At 38.4% G+C, this 23,597-nt stretch overlaps 3 protein-coding genes across 3 annotated transcripts; all 3 read left to right on the forward strand.

Annotated features, from left to right (window-relative positions):
- The first annotated feature begins 537 nt into the window (after positions 1-537).
- Positions 538-2,030, forward strand: LOC111998752 (probable aspartic proteinase GIP2). Its single transcript, XM_065770487.1, has one exon. It carries the CDS (start codon positions 569-571, stop codon positions 1,886-1,888), a length of 1,320 nt encoding a protein of 439 aa, XP_065626559.1. The 5' UTR covers positions 538-568; the 3' UTR covers positions 1,889-2,030.
- Positions 2,031-4,474: 2,444 nt separating this feature from the next.
- On the forward strand, positions 4,475-9,032 carry LOC111998741 (small nuclear ribonucleoprotein SmD1b). The gene is made up of 4 exons (XM_024030829.2): positions 4,475-4,606; positions 4,741-4,817; positions 8,445-8,636; positions 8,749-9,032. Exons 1-4 carry the CDS (start codon positions 4,593-4,595, stop codon positions 8,811-8,813), a joined length of 348 nt encoding a protein of 115 aa, XP_023886597.1. The 5' UTR covers positions 4,475-4,592; the 3' UTR covers positions 8,814-9,032.
- Positions 9,033-10,793: 1,761 nt separating this feature from the next.
- Positions 10,794-12,619, forward strand: LOC111998749 (olee1-like protein). The gene is made up of 2 exons (XM_024030840.2): positions 10,794-10,989; positions 12,009-12,619. The coding sequence occupies exons 1-2, from the start codon at positions 10,824-10,826 to the stop codon at positions 12,338-12,340; spliced, it is 498 nt and encodes a 165-aa protein (XP_023886608.1). The 5' UTR covers positions 10,794-10,823; the 3' UTR covers positions 12,341-12,619.
- The last annotated feature ends 10,978 nt before the right edge of the window (positions 12,620-23,597 follow it).

Raw genomic sequence — 23,597 nt, forward strand, 5'->3', positions numbered from 1 at the left:
TGCTTGTATTCAACCTTAATTTGATTGGGGATTAAGGCATAATTGAAATACTAATATCTTTTCATCTTGTTCTTCTAGTTTGATTTATTACTTACATTCCCAATATTTTAACTCGTTTGAACAAGTTTTCTCAACAAAAAAAAAACTCGTTTGAACAATCTGCCACTCCAATTAATGTGAAGTAGACTTTCTGTTCATACATATTTTAAGGGTTCAATAGAAATTAGAAAAGATGCATCATAATATATTATAATAATGTTACGTGACCTAGTAATACACTCCAAAATATATATATATATATATATCATTAAATGTTCAAGGTCAATGTTAGAAATGCCACCTTCTGAAATGTGGATTACAGTGGGCTAAGCAGCCTCCTTTGACGCTAGCTTTGCGCGTTGGCTAGCTTATCCAACTATCCAAGCGCCACATCTCCCATCAAAGCATAATAATGCCGACAAAATTAACTAGAGCTTGCATAGTTGCCCACCACTATTATTCTTATTCCTCCACACCCATTTCCTATATATACCTCTTTCAAACTTGTAACTTAGCATTAATTATAGACATGGCTAACTCTATGCAATATATCCTCTTCTCTACCTTCTTATTATTCCTCATTGCTCCTTCTTTAGCTCAACAGTCTTTCAGGCCAAAAGCACTTGTTGTTCCAGTCTCCAAAGATGCCACCACTCTTCAATACATTACACGTATTAACCAAAGAACCCCACTTGTTCCAATAAGCCTAGTGGTTGATCTTGGTGGCCAATTTTTGTGGGTTGACTGTGAGCAAAATTATGTGTCCTCAACATACCACCCGGTCCGTTGCCACTCAGCCCAGTGCTCACTTGCTAGAGCCAGTGGCTGTGGGGATTGCTTCTCAGCCCCTAAGCCAGGCTGCAACAACAATACATGTGGTGTCACACCTGGCAACACCGTGACGCACACCGCCACGAGCGGTGAACTTGCCACGGATGTTGTGTCGGTCCAATCAACCAACGGGTTAAACCCAGGCGGGGTTGTGACCGTGCCACGTTTCCTTTTCTCATGTGCACCTACTTTCCTATTGAAAGGTCTTGCTAGTGGGGTTTCAGGCATGGCTGGACTAGGCAGGACTAGAATTGCCTTCCCTTCACAATTTGCTTCTGCCTTTAGCTTCCACAGGAAATTTGCAATTTGCTTATCATCCACAACTTCAACCGCATCACCAGGAGTTATGTTCTATGGAGATGGGCCTTATGTACTACTTCCTAACATTGATGCCTCTCAATCCCTCCAATACACCCCACTATTTATCAACCCTGTAAGCACAGCCTCAGCCTATTCACAAGGAGAGCCCTCAGCTGAGTATTTCATTGGCGTGAAATCTATCAACGTAAGTGAAAAAGTTGTCCCAATAAACACAAAATTGCTCTCAATTGATAGTAAAGGTTTTGGTGGGACTAAGATTAGCACTGTCAACCCTTACACTGTCTTAGAGACTTCCATCTACAATGCATTGACTAAGGCTTTTATCAATGCGGCTGCTGCCAGGAACATCACTAGGGTGGCTTCCGTGGCACCATTCGACGTGTGTTTCAGCTCAAAGAACGTGTTTAGCACAATTCTTGGGCCTTCTGTGCCTACAATCTATCTTGTTTTGCAGAATGAGAATGTGTATTGGAGCATATTTGGTGATAACTCAATGGTACAGGTTAGTGACAATGTGTTGTGCCTCGGATTTGTAAATGGAGGCAAAAATCCCAGGACTTCAATTGTTATTGGAGGGCACCAGTTGGAGGACAATCTCTTGCAGTTTGATTTGGCAAAATCAAGGCTAGGCTTTAGCTCTCTTCTCTTTGGAAGACGAACTACATGCTCAAACTTCAACTTCACCTCCAACGCCTAGAGGGTGCTTATGAATCGACATAGAATTATTTTCTGTAATTCTATGATATATTTGTATGTGTTACAGTCTGAATAATTAATTGGGCATATACCCCAAAAATCTTTGCTTTTGAATAATAATAAAAAGTTTGATGTTTGTATAACTCGATAAGATCTGATTATTTACGTACCAATCAAATTGTTATAAAGCAAGCAAGTCAAATTTCGCTGACCAAACATGATTGGATTGGATATGGTTGCTTGACTCTGTCCTGAGAATAAAAAACCAAATTACGATAATATCATATGATTGTGGGCCATCAGAAAATGACAAGGAGTTATATTCTATGGATATGGGCCTTATGTGCTACTTCCTAACAATGATGACTCTCGATGGCCCTTCTGTGTTACTTCCTAACATTGATGACTCTCAATCCCTTACTTTACACCCCAGTTTTTATCAAGGAGAACGCTGAGCCTGAGTATTGGTGTGAAGTCTATCAATCTGAATGACCAAATTGTACCAATAGACACAATATCGCTTTTAATTGAAAGTGAAGCTTTTGGTTGGACTAAGATTAGGCACTGTTGACCCCTACCACTGTCTTAGATGCAACGAAATCAATATTGTACCGGAAAAATAATCCAAAATTTCTATGAGTTATTCAATATTCAAGATTAAAGTATGAAGATGCAGCTTAAAGAAGAATTATTTGTCAGGATTTCGACTGACATTCAATCTCCACTCCATCGATCAAAATCCAAGTTTTGATAGCCTTTTGATTGCGGTTGATCAATTTAAAAAATATTTTTCGAATGATGTCTGAAAATGACTTGATTGATCAAATATCATGTATTTAGAATCTAACATGTTTTAATTGAAGTCAGTGTCATTCTCTTTAAACCCTACCAAGTCTACTATATAAAGATTCTTATGTTGCATGACTTTTTTGTGGCTGAGAGAAACAGACGCTCAAAGCAAACAGAGAAAAATATAGCCTCTGTCTCAGTGAACTTGTGAGAACAAAAAATCATTTTTATTTGGGTTTGTATTAATTGGTGATCAAGAAGTTGAAGCCACAAACTCAATGCATCACTAAGGTGGAGCAAATCTTCAAGAGGTTCTTGGAGTCGGTTAGAGATCCTGATTGTGAATATAGATGCGTCAATTGTTAAAGCATTCATATAATATAAAAAATATTTTAGAAATGTTGTAATTTCTAAAGAGTCTTTATAGTAAGTTCATCTACTAGAAGGGCGAAGCCTAGATATAAAGGTTCGGCTAAGCCTAAATATAAAGGTTGATAATGAAGATCAAGTTATGATTAATGGAAGTGTGAGTTCATTTTCATAATAAAATCAAAATTCTCTTAGCTCCCTCTTTGCATTACATAATGTATTTCCAATTAAAGATGGATTCTGTAAGGGCGGGTTTTAGATCCTTCGCCTAAAGGGTAGATGGATTAAGGTCCAAAGTGCCCAATACAATGAATTTGTAGAGAATGAGCTAAAAACTAGGTTTCAATGAATTAGACAACACTCACAATGGACCAAAGATATTGAGAAAGCAAGAAAAACAATGAAAAAACAAGTTTGTGAAAAGAAATTATTCCTCGGCAATGTCCGATTAGAGTAGTACTTGGATATCTATATTTTTTTTTAGACTTAGTTATAGTTCTTAGTGCTACAGTGTTTTATTTCTTTTAATTATTAGATCTCCCCCTGTAATGGGATTCTTCTCCTTTATATTACCTCCCTTTGCTCTATTTCAACCCTCCACGTGTAGATCAAATGGCCGGCTCCTATTCTTGTCCCATCAGCACATTCCTAAAGCTTTTAGAGGCAGCTGTAAGGCTGAACATCACTATTCAGGTATCACTTCCACATTAATACGGCTAGAGAGTTAGTTACAGAACATTTAATGCAGTGGTAACAACTTTCCCCTAGATAGTTCTTACCTCCCCCTTGTCTTATTCCTTCCTGATGCTTGTCCTTTCCATTAGAACTGCCCAGAATGTTGCTGTTGATGGCATGTCAACCCTTTTGACTTTTGCTCTGTTAAGCGAAGGATGCATTTGTCCTCGAACCACCTTCTTGAACCCTTATGACCAACCATCTTCCTACATTCACTAGTCCGTACTTCTATATCAATGTTTCCTTGTCCTTGGACTACTAAATGTACTTGGACAAGGCCCATGACCCAATATACATTTCTGGACCTATCTTCTTTACAGATTCTATATAAAAATTTTCCAATAAATATGTCTCAATGAAGTCTCTAACTTCTCAATTAAACTTCAATTTTTAAAACGCTACAAAATACACCAAAAATTGCCTCAATGAAGTTTCCAAAACTCCTCAATTGAATTTGAAGTTTATTTAATTCACCAAAAATAAATAGTAAATAAATAAATACCCTTTTACTTACACTTTTCTCAACAAAAAAAAATAAATAAATAAATAAAATTCAGGTTTATATATATATATAAAGAATGGAAAATTAAATAAATAAATACAGGGTTGTAGAAGTAAATACGGCAAACAAAAAGGTCCCAGGACGGCGTCGTTTAAAGAAGTCTCGCTCACAAAAAGGCCTTGTTCGATGCCAAAGTAGCACTAGTACTAGTAGCCGCGCGAGCCCTAAAACTCAAAAATCGCTCTCCCTGTCTGTGTGTTCATTGCAGCACACGCGAGCACCCATACAGAGCCCTAGTTCTTCGTCCACAATGAAGCTCGTTAGGTCTCTCACTCTCACCCCTCTCCTTCTTTTCTTTTTGATTTTTCTCTGTTTTTGAAAACAATGTGATTTCAGCGTTTAATTAATTTTTGACAAATTTTTTTAAAATTAATTAATTTGTGAAAAAAAATGTACAGGTTTTTGATGAAGCTGAACAACGAGACCGTCTCGATCGAGCTCAAAAACGGCACTGTCGTTCACGGCACCATCACAGGTCTCTCTCTGGTTTTATTTATTTATTTTTTTATTTTTTATAATTAGGGTTTTTGTTAAACCCTAGGTTTTTTAATATGCATTTTCTTTTTGATTTTTTTTTTGGGTGGTAGTTTAGTGAGTGGAATAATTGGCTAGAAACCCTAGCAAATTTTGGTGTTTGATTTGTGCTTATAGGGAGGTTGGATTGTTAGTACTTGAGCCAAATATAGAGGTTTTGATGCATGGAGCCTAATTGGGGTTTCTGTGCTGTGGTTTTATGTTTGAAAAGCTTTTGTGGGGTCTCTGGGAATGTGGAAACTGAACAGCAACTGGGAAAAAATGATTGATAAAGAGGTCCTTTTTTTAGTGGGTTTGAAGCTGAAATATTAATAAACAAAAAGGGGCATGTTAATTAAGGAGGTGACAGGGAGCCTGATTTTTGGGCTGCTATCAAGGTTCCATAGCCAACTCCAAAATTTGAGATTAAGGTGGTGGAGTTTTTGTTGCTCCTGGGTATGAGCCTAAACTGCTTGGCCCATCAGGGGTGAACCCGGCAACTGTTTTTGGTGGGTAAGGCTGGTTGCCCATTGGTTTTACCGGCTAGAGGCTAGTCCAAAAGGCTCTTCTTTACAAAGGTTCCCTATGTTATTTATTTATCTATTTTAAAGTTTGTTGATTTTTTTTCTTAGTTTTTTTGAATATTACTTGAGAATGTTGTGCAATATAACTGGGGATTTTTTGGTCGAATCTTATGACATGGAATGAAGAAGGTGTTAGTTTTAATTTGCTGGTTTCTTTTTAAAAATTGTTTTTCAAAAAAGAATTGTCTAAATTTATGTTATCTCTGTGGATTCAAGTAAAGGGCTGTTAAAATGTTAATGGGGTTGTCCTGATAGTTTTTCTTACATAATGTTTGAAATTGTGGCAGAAAACGAGGTAGAATTTTTGAACTTTGTGAGCAATAAATAGCCAAAATTCAAATATTTTTTTGGGGGGAAATTGGGAGAAAAGGATGGTCTGCCTAGGAGGTGGAAAGCCCCTGTTTGGTTCCATTTTGGTGGTTGGATTAACCATTTGAGTGACAATGTTTGCCTTGCTTATTCTCTATTGAAGTATGTATATTAGTAATTGTTCCATTTCTCCCTGTATGAATAGTTTTTTTTTTCCACTCAGAAGCATCAATGACATCAATATGAACCAATTTTATGTTAGTGCACGACACACTTGAGTTCAAAAACATTGAACATTTGAGTTTCCCACACTGTGCTCCCTGAAGAGTTTGTTTTTGCCCTTGACTATATAATGATCCTTAACACAATTATCTTTCCACCATTCACTCATTTCCTTCCTAATGGAAAGAAGGTTACTATTTAGTATTTAGAATATGATGGGAAGTGGGATTTATCTAAAAAGATTGATGAGGAGTTATAAAAGCTTATATACCAACTCATAAAATCTTGAATTGAAATTTTTTTTTTATCAGGGGTTAATGAAATACTTATTTACTGATTAAAAAAAAAAATGTTTTGAGGGGTAGGTGAGGTAAGACGGGTGGACAAAAATGTATATATATATATTTTTTTTTTTTCTTGATAGTATAAAACTGTAATTATATGTGGAGTGTCTATTAGAGAAAAATTTCATCCCTGGACTAGAGCCAGACTTGGTAGGCTTGCATGTGGTGTCGTCTTTCAGTGGCACATAAAAGTGTGCGGGGCAAAGTGCTAAGGGTACAGTTTTACTCAGATTATAAAAAAGAAAAATTATCTTTAAGGCTTTTTTTGACTCTTAACATTGTGTCATCATGCTTTCCTTATACCATTTATCGGCTTTTGTCTACGGGTTTGGCTTTACCTTCACCAGGATCTGTTTGAGTACTTGTCATTTACTAGTACTCTCACCATCTTCAAGTGTTTCCTTGTTAGGCAGAGTCATGTGTGTTTGATATGATACCTATCTTATTGTGAATACTTAAATTTATCCAAAGTGCAAGTGTTACTTAATTTTTTGACTCTGGTATATTGTCATGTTGGATTGATAGATATAACATCTTTGTATTGCCATTTTCACTGTGAGAATTTTGAAATAAACTTTAATCCTTGCATGATTAGACTAGAAGACGGTAGGATAGTTTGTTTATTTCTTGTTTCCTAATTTGTTGAGTCATATTTTTGAGAGATGTTTTATTCCCGAGAGTTGGAATGTTAAATTCCTTATTATCTTTTAGTCACTGATGCCATTTTAGTAAATCAAATTCCTCATGTTTTTAATTACAAAGTCCATAGTTAAAGGAGCTGTGTTATTATCTTAAACTCTCTCTCTCTCTCTCTCTTTCTCTCTCTCTCTCTCTCTCTCTCTGTGTTGATTAGTAAGAAGATGCCTGTTGTTAACTCATGATTGATTATGCTGCAAGATTGGGAAAAAAAAGGTAGATAAGGTTTTATGACTAGGAAATAATGTGCTTCCCTGTTGGTATGGTTGTTATGTATAGAAGAGATCAGCCTGTTTGGCATGTGCCCAAGGCAAATGATAAAGCGGATGAATAAATTACTGCTCTTTCATTATCAGGACATTTTTTTCGGGAGTAACCCCTCTATATGTTTTTATTTTTATTTTTCAATAAAAAAGAAGATTGAGAACAATAGTAATGTTTGGGAAATTTTCATTTGAAGGTAATGTAGGGAAGTTTTTTTTTTCCTGAAATGGCATGTGATGAGGGACAGATCTTTTAGGGCTAGTTTAGGAGTGCTGCAGCTTTTCAAAAACATGAGAAGCTCAGCTTCTTACTTCTTCAAAGCTGCTTAAAAAGCATGAGCTGTTTCACAATTGACAAAAACATGAAGTACCTTGGTTTGCTGAATGAGATGGAGGTAGCTTCCATTTTTTACAAGTCAACATGCCTACAGGGGAAAGCCCCACTAAATAAGGCCTTAAATACGTTTTTTCTTCACCCCGAATATGTTTGTCCTGTATGTTGCTCTAGCTAGTGCATTTAATTTGATGTTTATTTGGTAAATTTGTCAATTTTTAGACTAGAGTTCCATTTTTATTTAGAAGTCCTACTCCACAAATCTTGTGTCTGTAGCTTGTAGGATTCCAACATGGTGAACTTCTAATTTTTAGCATTACTGAGTGAGTGAATTGTATGTGACGATTAATAGGGGCTTATAATTTAATTGGGTCATATTCGGGAAGAGGTCAGACCCTTTTCGTCACTTAAGATCTTCGTAGCATTGTTCTATGCTTTGTTCACCTTTGGACATGTACACTATTCTGCTCTTCTCAATACGTTAAAATTAATTTGATTGAATATTATTGTAAACTATTAGAAATTTTGCAGCAGTAAGGTACTATTTTTGCAATCTGTATTTCCTTAAATATATGAGTACCTACAATACCTTTGAAAAGATTATGCTGTTTTGTTATTGCACATTTCTATTATCCCACTTTCTTTAAGCTGTGATTTTTTAAACTAGGCAGAATTCCATTTTTTCATTACATGCGTTTAAGTTAAAGATAAGCTGTTGGACTTGTTGGATGGTGTTTCATTTTCCTAACTGGAGCAATTGATTATTGAGTAGAAAGTACACATGTACACATGGAAAATATAGCTGTTTTGACTAGTGGATTGACTTGTTTGATGCAGGTGTTGATATCAGTATGAATACACATTTGAAGATGGTGAAACTTACATTGAAGGGAAAAAATCCAGTGACGCTGGATCATCTCAGTGTGAGGGGTAACAATATTCGATATTACATCCTTCCTGACAGCTTGAATCTTGAGACTTTACTGGTTGAAGAGACGCCTAGGGTTAAGCCCAAGAAGCCTACTGCTGGTATTGGGACTCTATCTGACTTAAATACCATTCATATTGATGCCTTTTGTTTACACAGTTGTTACGTGGTGAGGTTTTATAGTAATCATTCTAATACTATTCTAAATTTCAGGGAGGCCTTTGGGACGTGGACGTGGCCGTGGACGTGGACGCGGGCGTGGACGTGGTGGTCGTTAAGCCAGGCTGCATTGGTTTCAATTTTTGTGGCACTTGGTTATGTAAACACCAATGTTGTAGGGAGAATTTATTGGAGCTTTTAGGGACATGAAAAGAGTGTTATCGCTATTTCATCTTGTATTCTGAGTTCTATCCTTTGAAATTTCTTAAAATATCTATCAAAGAAGTTGGTGTTGATAACCTTATGAAACTTTATAAATAGACCCCATTATCGTAGAATTTCACGGTGCATATGTTATTACTCAAGCCTTCTACCATCCCCAAAAAATGTTTCACCATTCGTACTTGGCTTCGTTTAAACCACAGGGTCCCCATAACTTGGTACATTTTGCCTGAAATTGATCCTGCTTGTTTGGCAATTATGTTTATGTATCCTTGAAGTGTTTCCCAGTTTATAATCTTGTTTTAATAATTTGCGGAGTATTTGCCTTTTAATTTTACTTTCAACTCAATTTTCAATTAAGTTATACATGAGGTAGCAGCAGTGCTTGCTATTATTATTATTCAAACATTTACTTGGCTACAAGGCTACTGGCATCATCTTCAACCGTTGTTAGGGTAGACCTGGCAACAAAAGTCGTAGCATGATGGCCTTGGTTATAAACCATATTAGTGTGGGCTGTTTAAACTGATAGAATGGATGACTGTTTAAAGCTTCTGTAACATGTTTTTCAAATTTTGGGCTTCAATCTGAATTTAATTCTTTCCGTATGTTGGTTGGAAAGGAATTGAATCGTTGGGTTTTGTAGTATCAACAAAAAGAGAACTATAGGCTACAGCAGATCACGATTTTGTGTAAATGTAACAACAGAAGAACGAAAGAAAAAGAAAAGACCCCACCAGAAAATAGGTGAGTTATGCAAGTACTGACTAAAGCTTTGTTGCCTACTGAACAATATGTGCCAAAGGTTGTCCCTAGATTTTTGTTTTCTTATTGTCATGCGAATAAAATTCTATTGCGTTTATTTCAATAAACAATAAATACCAACAATTATTTTAATTTTATTAGAAGAAAGAAAAAATGTTTAAGTTCACAAATCCTCACTTAAATGTATTAACCCTCAAACATTTATATAAAAAGGACTTGAAATATGAAAAGAAAATATATTAGATCTTGGGATTGTGCAATAATTAATAACGATCAATTGAAAGATCCTATGTATGCAAGTATCAACAAAGACATTCACACACTTAACAATGTTTTTATTAACTATACATATCTTTTTTAAAATCATTTTTGATACTTATAATTCTTTTTGCATGTTCTTTCCTATTGTCTCTAGACTCTTTACTTATTAAGATGCTACGATACAACAAGACTTGAGGCACTTCAGACTAAATAATATCATTTGCTTTTCATGAGAGAGAGAGAGAGAGAGAGAGAGAGAGAGAGAGAGAGATTATCGTTAATTTGTTTGATATTGATAATATTTGTGAAGTCATTCGCTTCCTAGTTAATTTACAATGGTTTGGCATGTTTTTCGTAGAATTACAATCACTAATAAAAAAACAAGCCGCTAGTTTGCCCACTTAGATTCTCAATCCTAGCTTGGTACATATGATACACATATTGTTAGAACTTAGAGCTAACTTCAACAACAGATGAACTTACCTAATAAATACAGATGCATTTTGTTGTAAACAAACAAACTAGTGTGGAATGGATGGCTGTTTAGAACTTCTGTTAAATCTTTTTCAAATTCGGGGCTTCAATCTGATTTTGATTTTCACATTATTGGTTGAAAAAAAAAAGGAAAAACGATTCGAATCACAATTGTTGTTGTCTTGTTGAGCATCATGTTGGTTTAGTAGGTACCAGGATCCATGTATTGGTGTTTATGCAAAAATGAGGACCGAGTCTCTCTCTCTCTCTCTCTCTCTTCATGGCTAAAATAGAAAAGTTCACTAAGAACCACACAGAATTAACCACTCCTCCCCCTCTATTTTTCTACTCTCTTATAAAGGACTTTAATTGCCACCAAAACAGAGTGATATCAAAGGGAGGCAAAAATGGCAAAGACTTGTGCAGTTGCTGCCCTCATTGCCACCATTTTTTGCTTCTCTCCCCTCCTCAACCTTGCCCAAGCCACTAGTGAAACCTTCTTTGTTGAAGGCAAGGTGTACTGTGACACATGCCGTGTCCAATTTGAGACCAAAATCAGCCAACCCCTAGCAGGTAATTTGTCACAACAAATTTTTTTTTTAATTACTATTTATTTTACTAAAATTATTAGGATATTACTTCGTAAACCATGATTTTGTAACATTATCAAATTGTAGAAATAGTACTACTTGTATACACAACTATGAATTTGAGTGGCACAACTTTGCCAGAGAATTTAGTCAGCAATGTGTTATTGTTTCCCTTTTAAGTATATTAAAGGTTTATGGCTTAAAGTACAAGTGAGAAATTCTCTCTAAATTATTTTCTGAATTATTGAATGTAACGCTCTATTTGTTTTAATGGAAAATCTTGTGTAAAGATAGTTTTTTGTATTTTTCAGTATTTGGTAATATCAGAAAAAATAAGTCAAATGATTGAACTTTCAAATACTATCTTTAATCAACATAAAAAGTATAGCTTATTTTTAGATATTGTTTTCTATTAATTTTTTTTTGGAAAACAACTCTATCTTATATCGAGCTAAATAAGAGAAGTTAGAAGATTGGTTTTCAACTTATTTAAGGTTGTTACCAAACATAAGAAAGTGAGATAGTTTTATGGAAAACACTTTTTGAAAAATGACTCATTTTCTAAAAAAATATTTTCACCTAAACAAACCGAGCGTAAGATACTTTTTAGAGTTTTCAACAAAAAACTTTTAGAATTCAAAAAAAAATTATTCCTTAGCATATCGAATAAATTTAAAAATGACTATCACCAAAATGGTGTATGTCATATCATTTTTCATAAACTAGATGGCTTTTAATAATTATAATGTAAATATGCGGCCAAAGCTTAATCTTTTTTTTTTTTTTTGGTCTAGTAGTGTAGATTTTCATTGCAAATCCACTTCATTAATTTCAAATGGATGCACTTAATAGTTCAAATAAAATATTATAAATTTAAATTTAGCGTCATTCTATTTAAAATTTTAAATAATGTAACATCATATACCATGTAGATTATTAAATGGAAGATATAAAATCTCAAGTATGAAACGATGAACCCTTACATGGTATAATCCTTTGCAGATTCTAAGGTACGCTTGGAATGTAGAAAACGTGAGGGTGGTGAGTTGACATACTCATTCGACGGTACCACTAATTCGACAGGAATTTATCGTCTTCCTGTGGATGGTGATCATGAAGAAGAGATATGTGAGGTTGTGGCCCTCAAGAGCTCCAGGGCTGATTGCTCTGACCTCATGGCTGGTTATGAAAGAGCAAGAATCACACTTACCAACAAAAATGGTCTCGCCTCCATTGCTCGCTATCCCAACCCCCTTGGGTTCATGGTTAAGGAAGCTCTCCCCAGTTGCCTTGAAATTCTTGCTGAAATGGGTCTCATCCCACTTGATCTGTGAAAAATCATTAGCGCCTTTGCCTATATAAATTTACTATGACACGTATTATTATATTGGCAACCGTTGCACTTCATTTTAAAAGAAACTTTTGATATTGATATGGACTAAGTTTTGACATATACTACTCAAAAATAATTTTCTCTAGTTTATCATCTTTTCTGAATGTAACCAATACCATTCTAAAATGGTGTTAAGTGAACTGAATGTATTGTATTTTGTTGACCATAAGAACTATACAGATAGGGGGTTTTATTTATGTTCCTTTGTTTTACTTTTACATCTACTTTTTCATGTGTTAAAATATAGATATTTTATAAATGTAGACATTTTCATATTAATCGTAGATATTGATGTAAAATAATTTATGTTAACGAGTCTAAGAGGATATATTCCTAACTGTAAAAGGATCAATTCAGCTTGCTCGCAGCTACTGCAAATTACACAGGCTATGAACAACAAACTCCAAATTAAAAATGTGATTTGGAGACCCCCACAAGCTACTAAGACATGAGTTGTGTATATCAATCTATGCACAAATAAGATAGGGCCAGCAATAAGCATGTTCAAACCATGCTTTTCCAATTTGAAGTCATCATATCCTTTCTCTGCCTGTTCTTTGTGGTCGCCAAAAAAAAAAAAAAACTCAATCTTGTAGGGAATTCTTCATTTTAAGTTTCTATTTTTTATTTTATTTTTAAGAATGAGTACTTTATTCAAAACAAGCTGTCCGTAAAGACTGCAAATGCACAACTAGTACATAAACATACAGCTTCACGAGGCAGCTACACAACTTGAGCACTCTAAGCTTTAGTTACCAATGGACTCCATGAAGTCTTGTCTCTATACTAGTTTTTCGGATCCCACAACACCGCCCTATTGTACCACCAAGCCTCACTGGCTGAATAATATGGTCAAGCTCTAATGCTTCCCAAATGTCCAAACAGTAATCGACACTTAATATGGAGAAGAAGATGAATGATAGAATCTCCTCTCATGTCATGGGTATGTAAATTTGGAGGGAAGGAGAAGATGGTACAAATGAATTTCTCTCCCAAAGGAATGGGTAGCACTCTCTCAATGTGAGTTTTTATGATCTATAAAACCCTAAATCTCTTCTTACATTTTGTGAGAAATGTGGGTATTTATAGAGGAGGAAAAAGAGGCATTGTTGGTTCTAGAAATGAGGCGTAATTGTGGGGTCATTCCCATGTGAGAGAGTAGATATATGTAAGGATCTCACATTTTGTGAGAGACTGATATACACCCGAAACATGATATACCCTCCAAAGGATCAAAGTTGACAGCTAGACAAAAACCCAAATAACTCACATGACAAATTGCTTGCCCTGCCACTGATCATAAAGTAGCTAGAAAAATCATAAAAATTCACTTGCAAGCCAATTATGAATCCAAGCATTGATGGATCTTGGCTCTAAATTCTCCGTTCGGGGGGTTAAGCATGATTAGAACGACACAATTTAAGCTAACCTGCAGTGTATAGACAAATTGTCCAATGTTTCTTCCTCATTATCGAGAGGGCAAGACACAATGCTAACATTCAGAATCTTCAGATTTCATTTTAAAATCATTCACCATCAACTTTCTAAAAAAAAATGCTTATTAAAATTTTACTAAAATTGTCTACTAATAGGACAAAAAAACACCCTTATTAAGTTAAATTAGCCAATCAGAACTACACAAATCGTGACCTCTGATAATGATTTACTGACCAAATTTAGGGTTCGTTTGGATACTGCTTATTTTGCTAAAAACTGAAAACACTATCGCAAATAAGTGAAAAAAGCAGATGATTATTTTTTGATATGGGTATTGCAGCTTAGCTAAAAAAACATAGATGATTTTTTTTTTTTTGGTTTATACTCCTCTACCACCCTAACGCCTGTCTTCGAGAAGAGAAGTTCACGCCCACCAGAGAAATCCATAGAGGAAGACAACCCAGTTCGACGCTGGTGGCGGTTCCAATCAGCGCGGTGGTCGATGTCCACCTGTCTATCACACACACAAAGAGAAGGAGATATATAAAACCAAAATCAAACCTAGAAAAATCAAGGAATCAAACCACAAATTAAAACTTAGATCAAATCTAAATATCAAAAGATTCAAAACCCATTACAGACCCAAATATTAAAACCCAAACAAGCTCAAGATTCTTGGGACTAACCATCGATTGACTCACCTGCGAAGTCTAATCGAGTAATCAACCACTAGGCAATGGAGGTAGAGACAACCACTTGAAGATCTGACTTGGGTGGCAGCAAAAACAAAGGTGCTTGAAGAGAAAAAGCTGAAATGGTGGTGGGTTTTGTATTATGGGTGGGGATGGAAATCTTAGATCTGACTTGAAAGGGGTAGACATATCAAGTTTTGTATATATATAAGAAAATCGGTGCGGTTTGGTGTTTATTGGAATCCAAAAACCTTCACCAACAACCTTATCGGCTAACTTCGGTGCTTGAAAATCGTTGCTAACCACCGTGCCTAACACCTATGGTGGAGGTTTGAGGTAGGTGAATTGGTTCGGCTCCGGCTGGTTTCATTGGTGGCTGGTGGTGCCTGTATAGCCTTAAAAAGAACCCAATCCAACGTTGGCGAACCTTCTTGGATGATCCTTTGCTGTTTCGGTGCACACTAAAGAAAAAAGCTAGCGTTTTTTCTTCTTAAGTCTTGGCGTTTAACGCATTGTATTGTAGCTATGGGTCCCACCATTTGGAAATGCCAAATGCAAACGCTTGAAAAAAACTCTGTATCCAAACGCATACTTAATGTGCGAAGAAAAAAGTGGGAAACCCAAGGTTAAAATGTTATCATACACCACGAAAAGTTTCTCTTCACATACTTGCTAGTTTCCCATTTTCTTCATTCGTCAGGAAAAAAAAAAGGGGGTTTATCCACAAAACACTTTTTGAAAACCTCACAATTTTCCCCCTGAAATCACAACCACACATTTTAGAGAAAGATGAAGTTTTCTTAGCAAGTTGTACGAAATTTCTCCATTTCCCATTTGAGTCTTTAACTGTCAGTTTCCCATTTTCTTCATTTATCAGAAAAAACAAGTGATGAAGAGGCAAAAATGTCTAACTCCTAAGTCGTCCACACGACTCGTCCAAACAATGGGGAAGGAAAAAGATAGCTCGGGTCGTCTATGAAGCCTCATCACAGGAAAAAGGAGCTTCACCAATGGAGTCAATACTCGTCTTTGGTAAAGGTAAAACGGACGAGATGAAGGGTTGCGTCTGCTCTCAATGAGTGCAATATTCCAGCAACCGTTCCGCAGTAAATAATCAATTATGAAATCCAAGTATTATAACTGCCATAGCGGTTGCAAGCGGTTACTCTCAAAACCCGCAACAACTGGAGAAGTTACAAGGTAACCGTTTTTGCCGAACACTATATAAAGGGCACGTTGGCAGAGAAGCGAGGTATGAAAAATTCTTCTAAAACAACATTTTCTGGATAGCACTTTCTTTCTTTAGACGACTAGTGACAATATTAACTTTGCCATCGAAGGACCCTGGGCCGGCACCCACCGGTCTCCTCTGATCTAATTTTGTTTTACAGGATTCTCTTCAAGGTCAAGACCCGGGAATCTTCAGCCCACTGATTTCTGTAAGAATATCAGTTGGCGCCGTCTGTGGGAAAGAAATCAGATTGTATTCATCGCACTTGAATTCTATTTGCCAGTTCTACTATTTCTTTCTTTGAAAAAGGGCTAAGATGGTCCAGACAAGATCAGGGGCTACCAGTCCAGGCCCCCAGGAGAGTAGAGACGCTTCTAGTAATCCCCATCGCGGTCAGCAATCAGCGCCTGCCATGTAGCCCCCTTCTGCCCAACAAATGCAATCCATGGCCGCTGCCATGGCAGAATTAACTCGCCAGAATCAAGACTTGCAAAGGGAGATTAATTTTAGAAGGCAAAGGCATGAGGCTCGTGGGGACGAACGTGAACAAAGTCGGGAAGGTGAAAGAAACTTGAATCTGAAAATCAATCAAGGGGTGCAGCTTCACGGAGGGTACCACATTTGGAGAAAGAGGTGGACCAAATGAGGAAGGTCATGGACGAAATGAGAGAGAGCATGAGAAGGACCAATCCTGTAGAAGATTTGGTTCACAGAACTGACTCACCCTTTGTCTCATCCATCAATAGCCACCCCTTGCCACCAAAGTTCAAGATGCCCTCTTTAGACTCGTATGATGGCACACGTGACCCTTTTGACCATATTGCTACCTTCAAGACTACTATGCATCTTCAAGGGGTTCCGGATGAAATAATGTGTAGAGCCTTTCCAACTACCCTTAAAGGGCCTGCGCGAGTCTGGTTCAGTAAAATACTTCCGAATTCAGTAAGTTCTTTCGAGGAGTTGAGCAAATTATTCGTTAATAACTTCATTGGAGGACAGAGACATAAGCGTTCCTCGTCCAGTTTATTGACCATAGAGCAAGGAGAGAATGAAAGCTTGCGCTCCTTCATCACACGCTTCAATAAAGCCAAGGCGTTTCAACATAGGAGACCTCGTCCTGAAAAGGGTTTCCTTGGCAACAAAGAACCCAGCACATGGAAGTTAGGACCAAACTGGGAAGGCCCCTACAGAGTCGTCAACTGTAAAAGACAAGGGTCCTATTATTTGAAGCCTTTGATGGAAGGAAGTTGGAGCATCCTTGGAATGTGGAGCTTGAGGAAGTACTATCAGTAAAAGGTTGGCATGGAGGAGCATGACTCTGGACGAGCTCAAGGATTAAAAACAAAACTTTGTTGTTATATATTGTGTGGCTTTATTATTGTGTTAAACTTATGGACAACGTTATAGTCTGTTTGAATAAAGGCATTAGCCTATGAAGTGTATGCCTCGTCTTGAAACAATATGTTATGTTATGTATATAATGTTTTGTGCAATATTGATTTTCATGTGGCCAAGAGCTGAAAAGCTCAAGACGAGGAAATTCTCTGGACGCGGAGATATATCGTTTAAATTTTTTCCAAGGCAAATTTGTCCGAATAAAGGGGCGAAATGAAATTTATGCCATCTAAATAACCTCGTCCAAAACAAAGGACGGGGTAAAACTTGATATCCAAGTAAAACTCGTCCAAAACAAAGGACAAGTTAAAACTTGATATCCAAGTAAACTCGTCCAAGTCAAAGGACGAGGTGAAACAAACTTATACCCGTCATGAGGTTAACTTACACTCGTTCATACAAGGGATGAAGTAAAATATTATCTTAAGTATGAACAAATGCATAGACGAGTGCTTTTGCAATCAAAGATCTGTCCATGGACGAATAAAAGTACATAGCCTCAGGACGGAAATTGGCAAAAACAAATATTAAAAAAAAAAAAAATCAATGAAGCTGAATTATTACTTCATGGATAAATCACACTTAGTGAAATTCCAACAAAAATGGTAAAAATGTGTAAAATGGACGAGCTAAACATCAAGACTAGTATGTGAAAAATAAAGACTCGTTCATACACATATTAAAGAAAGACAACAATAGTCATTCAGCTGCTCCAAGGGCGGACAACTAATGTCCAAACACCCTTATAACATAAAAATTGTTTTGCATAAACTCGTCCTTAAACTATGGACGAGCTGAATGTACTTGCATTACAATAGAAAGGTCCAAAAATAATGGACCAAAGGAAAAGTAAAAATACAAAAGATAACTAAGTAAAGACTTCGTCCTTAAGCTGGTGGAGCATCAACATGGGAATCGTCTTGAGGAGGCAAAGTTAAGGCGTCGTCCTCAATATTGACGTCTTCAGAGCCAGTTTGGAGGAGAGAGCTGGTTGCAGCAGCGTTCAAATTAAGCTTGATGGAGCTAAAGTCAACTTCAGGGAAATTTTCCATAGCCTCCATCCTGAAATCCTCAAAGCCAGCTGCATAGTTGGTGTCCAGGAGATCAGTACATTGCTTGGACGCCCTGAATTCAGTCACCGCGTCTTCTCGTGCTTTAGAGAGAAGAAAACTCAGCTCGTCATTCTTTTTCTGAAGATGATCAAGACGAGTATCCTTCTTTACAGCGTCAGTCCTCAGCTCCTCGATCAAATTTTCTAACTCTTTTGCCTTCTCATTAGCATTAGCAGCCACCTCAGCCCACTTTTTGGATTCAGCCTTCACCTCCTAGATCCTCGTCTCCAGCAAGACCCTCGTCTTGTCCAGCTCTGTAGCTTGCTTAGAGGCCGCCATAAATTTTGACATAGCCTGAAAGAAAGGACGAGTAAGAAAAGTTAACAGAGTGATCCTCATATTATTGCTAAGACGAGCTCAAGAAGTCCATACCTTAAAAAGATCATGAACACCTGAGTGTTCAAACTCCCTCAAGGACATGTCATAACAGGCATTTATGTCCTCCTCGAGCACAACACTCTGGAACCGTTCCCAGGCTAAGTCTTCATTCTCAACAATATTTGAAGCAACCCTTTGGGTAGGCTGGGATGAGGCGGCGATGGTCGTTGTGGGTGTAGGAGTCTTGGACGGGGGGGTCTCAATGGGCGTGGACGAGTCGACGTCAAACACTTAGGTAGGTGGTTGGGACGGAGGCAGGTTAGGTTTCGCTTGGGACGAGACTTGTTTAATTTTCTTGCTTCGATGACTGGGGAGGTTCCCTAAATCCAGAGTTCTGGATAAAGTTTTCCTTTTCTCCCCACCCAGTGGACGAGATTGAGGCTCGCCCTCAAGACGAGTCCCTTCAGCAGCTACCTCCTTTCCCTTATTTCCCTTCATTGTTGCCATTCCTAAAAAAAAAAAATTCTGTTAGAACAAAGACTAGAGACAAACAATAACAAAAACACTTAGAATTTTGAACTTACTTCTTCGTACTGTGATCTCGTGTGCAAAAGCTTCTTCAGATGGTTTAGGACCGAGTCCCCACTTGGCAAGTCGTCTGAGTGTAACTAAGGAATGGAAATCCTTGTCTGAGTGTAGACGAGCCCTGTGGACGCGGTCACGGTGGAATTTGCTAAGGGAAGGTCGTCCAACGGCTAAAAGAAAATAAATAAAAGTTAGACATAAACAACAATAATATTAATATGTTTTTTTCAAAAAAAAAAGGAGAAAAAAGAAAAAGGGAGACAAATACTTTACCCTCTGGACGAAGGTTCCCTAAATCCCCAGTATAAGAACCAAATGTATTCCGGCCCACGTTCGCAGGGCTACCAGCCCAAAAGCCAGAGACGAAGAAGAACTCCGTCTTCCATTTCCTATCAGACGAGGCCAAGGACTTGATCAATCTACAATCACTACCCCTGGCTGTGAACTGATAGAAGCCAAGGGATTGATGAATTTCAGAAGGTTTGTAACAGAAGAGGAACTCGTCCACGGTGAGAGGACGGTCCCCTCCAAATACTTCCCTCCACAAAATTTGCATGGAGATAATCAACCTCCACGCGTTGGGATTAAACTGACATACTGCTAAACCTAACCTACATAGTAACTCTCTGGTAAAAGAATTTAATGGAAATCTTAGGCCCCCAAAAGATAGGCTTCATAGACGCCTATCCCAAAACGAGGGTCACAACACCATTCTCCACGGACTGGCAGTCTGGGGTTAAATTCGTCCGAGATTTGGTACCACGTCCTAAGATTATTTAACCTCTGCTCGTCTGTCTTAGAGGGGATATCTAGAGCACAACTAAAGACAATGGTCTGTTCGTCTGAGGCATTAGGAGGAGTGTTGGACGAGGTACCTGCCTGGGACCCTGAGGCCTTCCGAAGTTGATCTTGAACAACTTCCAAAGGAATACCAGGGACTCCAGAAATGTACTCGTCCGAAGAATTCCCCCCACTACTATCGCTAGAACTACTAGAATTATTAGAGCTAGTCTCGTCGTAATACTCGTCTATCTCTTTCTCTACACTATCACTAGACGAAGAGATAACTGTTGCTGACATTTTCTTTGAAAAGAAAAATTGAAGAAACCTACAAGACGAAGGAAGAAGGAATACCTGTTTCTAAGACGGATGAGGGCTATAGACGCGTGAAAACTCCTAGACGAGGCTCTAGACGAGGAATGTCAAGGGCAGAAAATTCTAGAAATGTGAAGGGCACGGGAGAGATTCAACTATTTATAGGATGTTGACCTGAGCATTTGAAACGACGTCATCAATACGAAAGTGACACGTGGCATCTATCTCGAAGAAATGAATCGACGAGACTAATTATCAATAAGATGCTAACACGTGGCATATGTTTTTGTCTTAAATCAGCTACGAACGTCTAAGGACGAATTGAACAAACTCACCCCATTAGTTGAACGACCCATGTGGACAGGGGGCAACTGATGAAGAGGCAAAAATGTCTAACTCCTAAGTCGTCCACACGACTCGTCCAAACAATGGGGAAGGAAAAAGATAGCTCGGGTCGTCTATGAAGCCTCATCACAGGAAAAAGGAGCTTCACCAATGGAGTCAATACTCGTCTTGTGTAGAGAGGTAAAAGGCGTGAAAACGAGACGTAGATAGAGGTAGGGTGCGAGTGGCGTCTGCTCTCAATGAGTGCAATATTCCAGCAACCGTTCCGCAGTAAATAATCATTATGAAATCCAAGTATTATAACTGCCATAGCGGTTGCAAGCGGTTACTCTCAAAACCCGCAACAACTGGAGAAGTTACAAGGTAACGTTTTTGCCGAACACTATATAAAGGGCACGTTGGCAGAGAAGCGAGGTATGAAAAATTCTTCTAAAACAACATTTTCTGGATAGCACTTTCTTTCTTTAGATGACTAGTGACAATATTAACTTTGCCATNGGGAAGCCCTGAGCGTGGACGAGGTAGATGACAAGCTATTGTTGGCAGCTTTTCATAATGGGGTCAATTCCGACTTGTTTATACATAAACTTTATGAGAAAGAACCTCAGTCCATGGCTGAACTCGTCCATTCAGCCCAAAACTTCATGAATGCAGAAGACGCGATTATAGCTAAGAAGAGGAAGAGGGCTGAGAGAATGGAAACAAATCCTACTCGTCATTCTGAACAAGGTCCTCGTTCAAAGAAGGGACGGATGGAGGATAAGAGAGACCGAGAGAAGAGGGCAGGTCCGTCAGCAAGGAACCAACAGTTCACTCCTTTGAGCGTGCCACTCGAGCAAGTCCTTATGCAAATCAAAGACGAGCCTTCTTTAAAGTGGCCAGAAAAGATGAAGGGAGATCCCAACAAGCGCAATAGAAACAAGTATTGTTGCTTCCATAGAGACCACGGTCATGACACGGACGAGTGTTTCGACTTGAAGCAGCAGATTGAGAATCTCATCAGACAAGGGAAGCTGAAAAATTTCCTTGGACGAGATAGCAAGGAAGAGAAACTGAAAGCGAAGGTAGAAGACTTGCCACGACCACCGCTCGGAGAAATAAGGATCATTCTAGGAGGAAGTTTCGCAGGACAGTCCACTAAGTCAAAGAAAGCCTATTTGAAAGTCGTCCAGAGCGTTCAACTCTCTGGACGATCACCATGTGCAGGGACTACGGACGAGCAGGCGATCACCTTCACGGACAGGATGCAGAGAGAGTCCATCACCCTCATGACGACGCTATTGTCATCACCCTCCATATTGCGGACTACAAGACTAGAAGGGTGTTGATAGATAATGGGAGTTCTGCTGATATCTTGTACTATCCAGCCTTTCAGCAGATGAGGTTAGGAGAGACTTGCTCCATCCAACAAGCTCCCCCCTAGTAGGCTTTGGTGGGATGAAGGTGCAACCTGTGGGTAGCATTTCATTACCAGTGACAGTGGGGGCATATCCGCAGCAAGTTACCAAGGAAGTGAACTTCCTTGTAGTCGATTGCTCGTCTTCTTACAATGCAATAATTGGGAGGCCAACCTTGAATAGGTGGAAGGCGATTACATCTACTTACCACTTATCAGTCAAGTTCCCAACAGAACATGGGATAGGCCAAGTACAGGGAGACCAATTAGCAGCAAGGGAGTGTTATCTAGCTATGCTGGCTGCGGACGAGCAAGTTCAAGCAATGATTATCGAAGAGAAGAAAGTTGTGGTGGAACCCATTGAAGCGTTGGAAGATATTCCTTTAGATGATGATAACCCTGAGAGGTGTACCAGGGTTGGAGCAGATCTGGAAGCGAAGATCAAGAAAGATCTCATTTGTTTTTTGAAAAGAAACAGGGATGTGTTCGCATGGAGTCATGAAGACATGCCGGGTATAGACCCTAGTGTCATTACCCACCGTCTGAGCGTATGCCCTTCCTCAAAGCCAGTGCGACAAAAGAAGAGGTGTTTGCCCCAGAGAGAGACAATGCTGTTAAGGAGGAATTCAAAAGTTAATTGCAGCGAAGTTCATTCGAGAGGTATACTATCCTGACTGGTTAGCCATGTGGTCATGGTCAAGAAGGCGAACGGCAAATGGAGGATGTGCGTTGATTTCACTGACTTAAACAAGGCTTGTCCTAAGGATAGTTACCCGTTACCACGCATTGATCAGCTGGTAGATTCTACTGCAGGCCATAAGTTGCTCAGTTTCCTGGATGCATTCTCTGGATATAATCAGATTAGATGGACAAGCGGACCAGGAGAAGACGTCCTTTGTCACCAGTCAGGGATTATTTTGTTATGAAGTAATGCCTTTTGGTTTGAAAAATGCTGGAGCAACGTACCAACGACTGGTCAATCATATGTTTCGTCCACAGATCGGGCGGAATATGGAAGTCTATATAGACGATATGTTGGTAAAAACCCAGGACGAGGGAAGGCATCTGGACGATTTGCAGGAAGCGTTTGAGACATTGAGGCAGTATCAAATGAAGTTGAACCCTAGCAAATGCGCTTTTGGAGTATCATCAGGGAAATTCCTAGGGTTTATGGTTTCCAACAGAGGAATTGAAGTAAACCCTGACAAAATTCAAGCAATTTTGAGTATGAAACCTCCGAGCAATGTTAAGGAAGTCCAATCCCTCACCGGACGAGTTGCCGCCCTCAATAGGTTTATCTCTAAAGCTACTGACAAATGTCTGCCATTTTTTAAGGTTCTTAAAAAAGCGTTTGAATGGACCGATGAGTGTCAGAAAGCTTTCGAAGATTTGAAAATGTATCTCACTAAGGCCCCTTTGTTAAGCCCGTCTGTGCAAGGAGAACAGTTGTATTTATATTTGGCAGTCACTCCACACGCAGTGAGCTCAGCATTAGTGAGGGAAGAAGACAGGGTGCAAAGACCTGTATATTACACCAGCAAGGCATTGAGGGGAGCAGAAGGACGATATCCGCTAATGGAGAAATTAGCTTT

Source organism: Quercus suber, unplaced genomic scaffold, assembly GCF_002906115.3.
Source record: "Quercus suber isolate HL8 unplaced genomic scaffold, Cork oak 2.0 scaffold_32, whole genome shotgun sequence".
NCBI classification, from domain to species: Eukaryota; Viridiplantae; Streptophyta; class Magnoliopsida; order Fagales; family Fagaceae; genus Quercus; species Quercus suber.

What these genes read in the sequence shown, in the direction of transcription:
- LOC111998749 (XM_024030840.2), top strand. Translation starts at nt 10,824, where the DNA reads ATGGCAAAGACTTGTGCAGTTGCTGCCCTCATTGCCACCATTTTTTGC. An exon ending in AATCAGCCAACCCCTAGCAG is followed by an intron (nt 10,990 to 12,008) that starts GTAATTTGTCAC and finishes AATCCTTTGCAG; the next exon opens with ATTCTAAGGTACGCTTGGAA.
- LOC111998752 (XM_065770487.1), top strand. Translation starts at nt 569, where the DNA reads ATGGCTAACTCTATGCAATATATCCTCTTCTCTACCTTCTTATTATTC.
- LOC111998741 (XM_024030829.2), top strand. An exon ending in CGTTCACGGCACCATCACAG is followed by an intron (nt 4,818 to 8,444) that starts GTCTCTCTCTGG and finishes TGTTTGATGCAG; the next exon opens with GTGTTGATATCAGTATGAAT. An exon ending in GCCCAAGAAGCCTACTGCTG is followed by an intron (nt 8,637 to 8,748) that starts GTATTGGGACTC and finishes TCTAAATTTCAG; the next exon opens with GGAGGCCTTTGGGACGTGGA.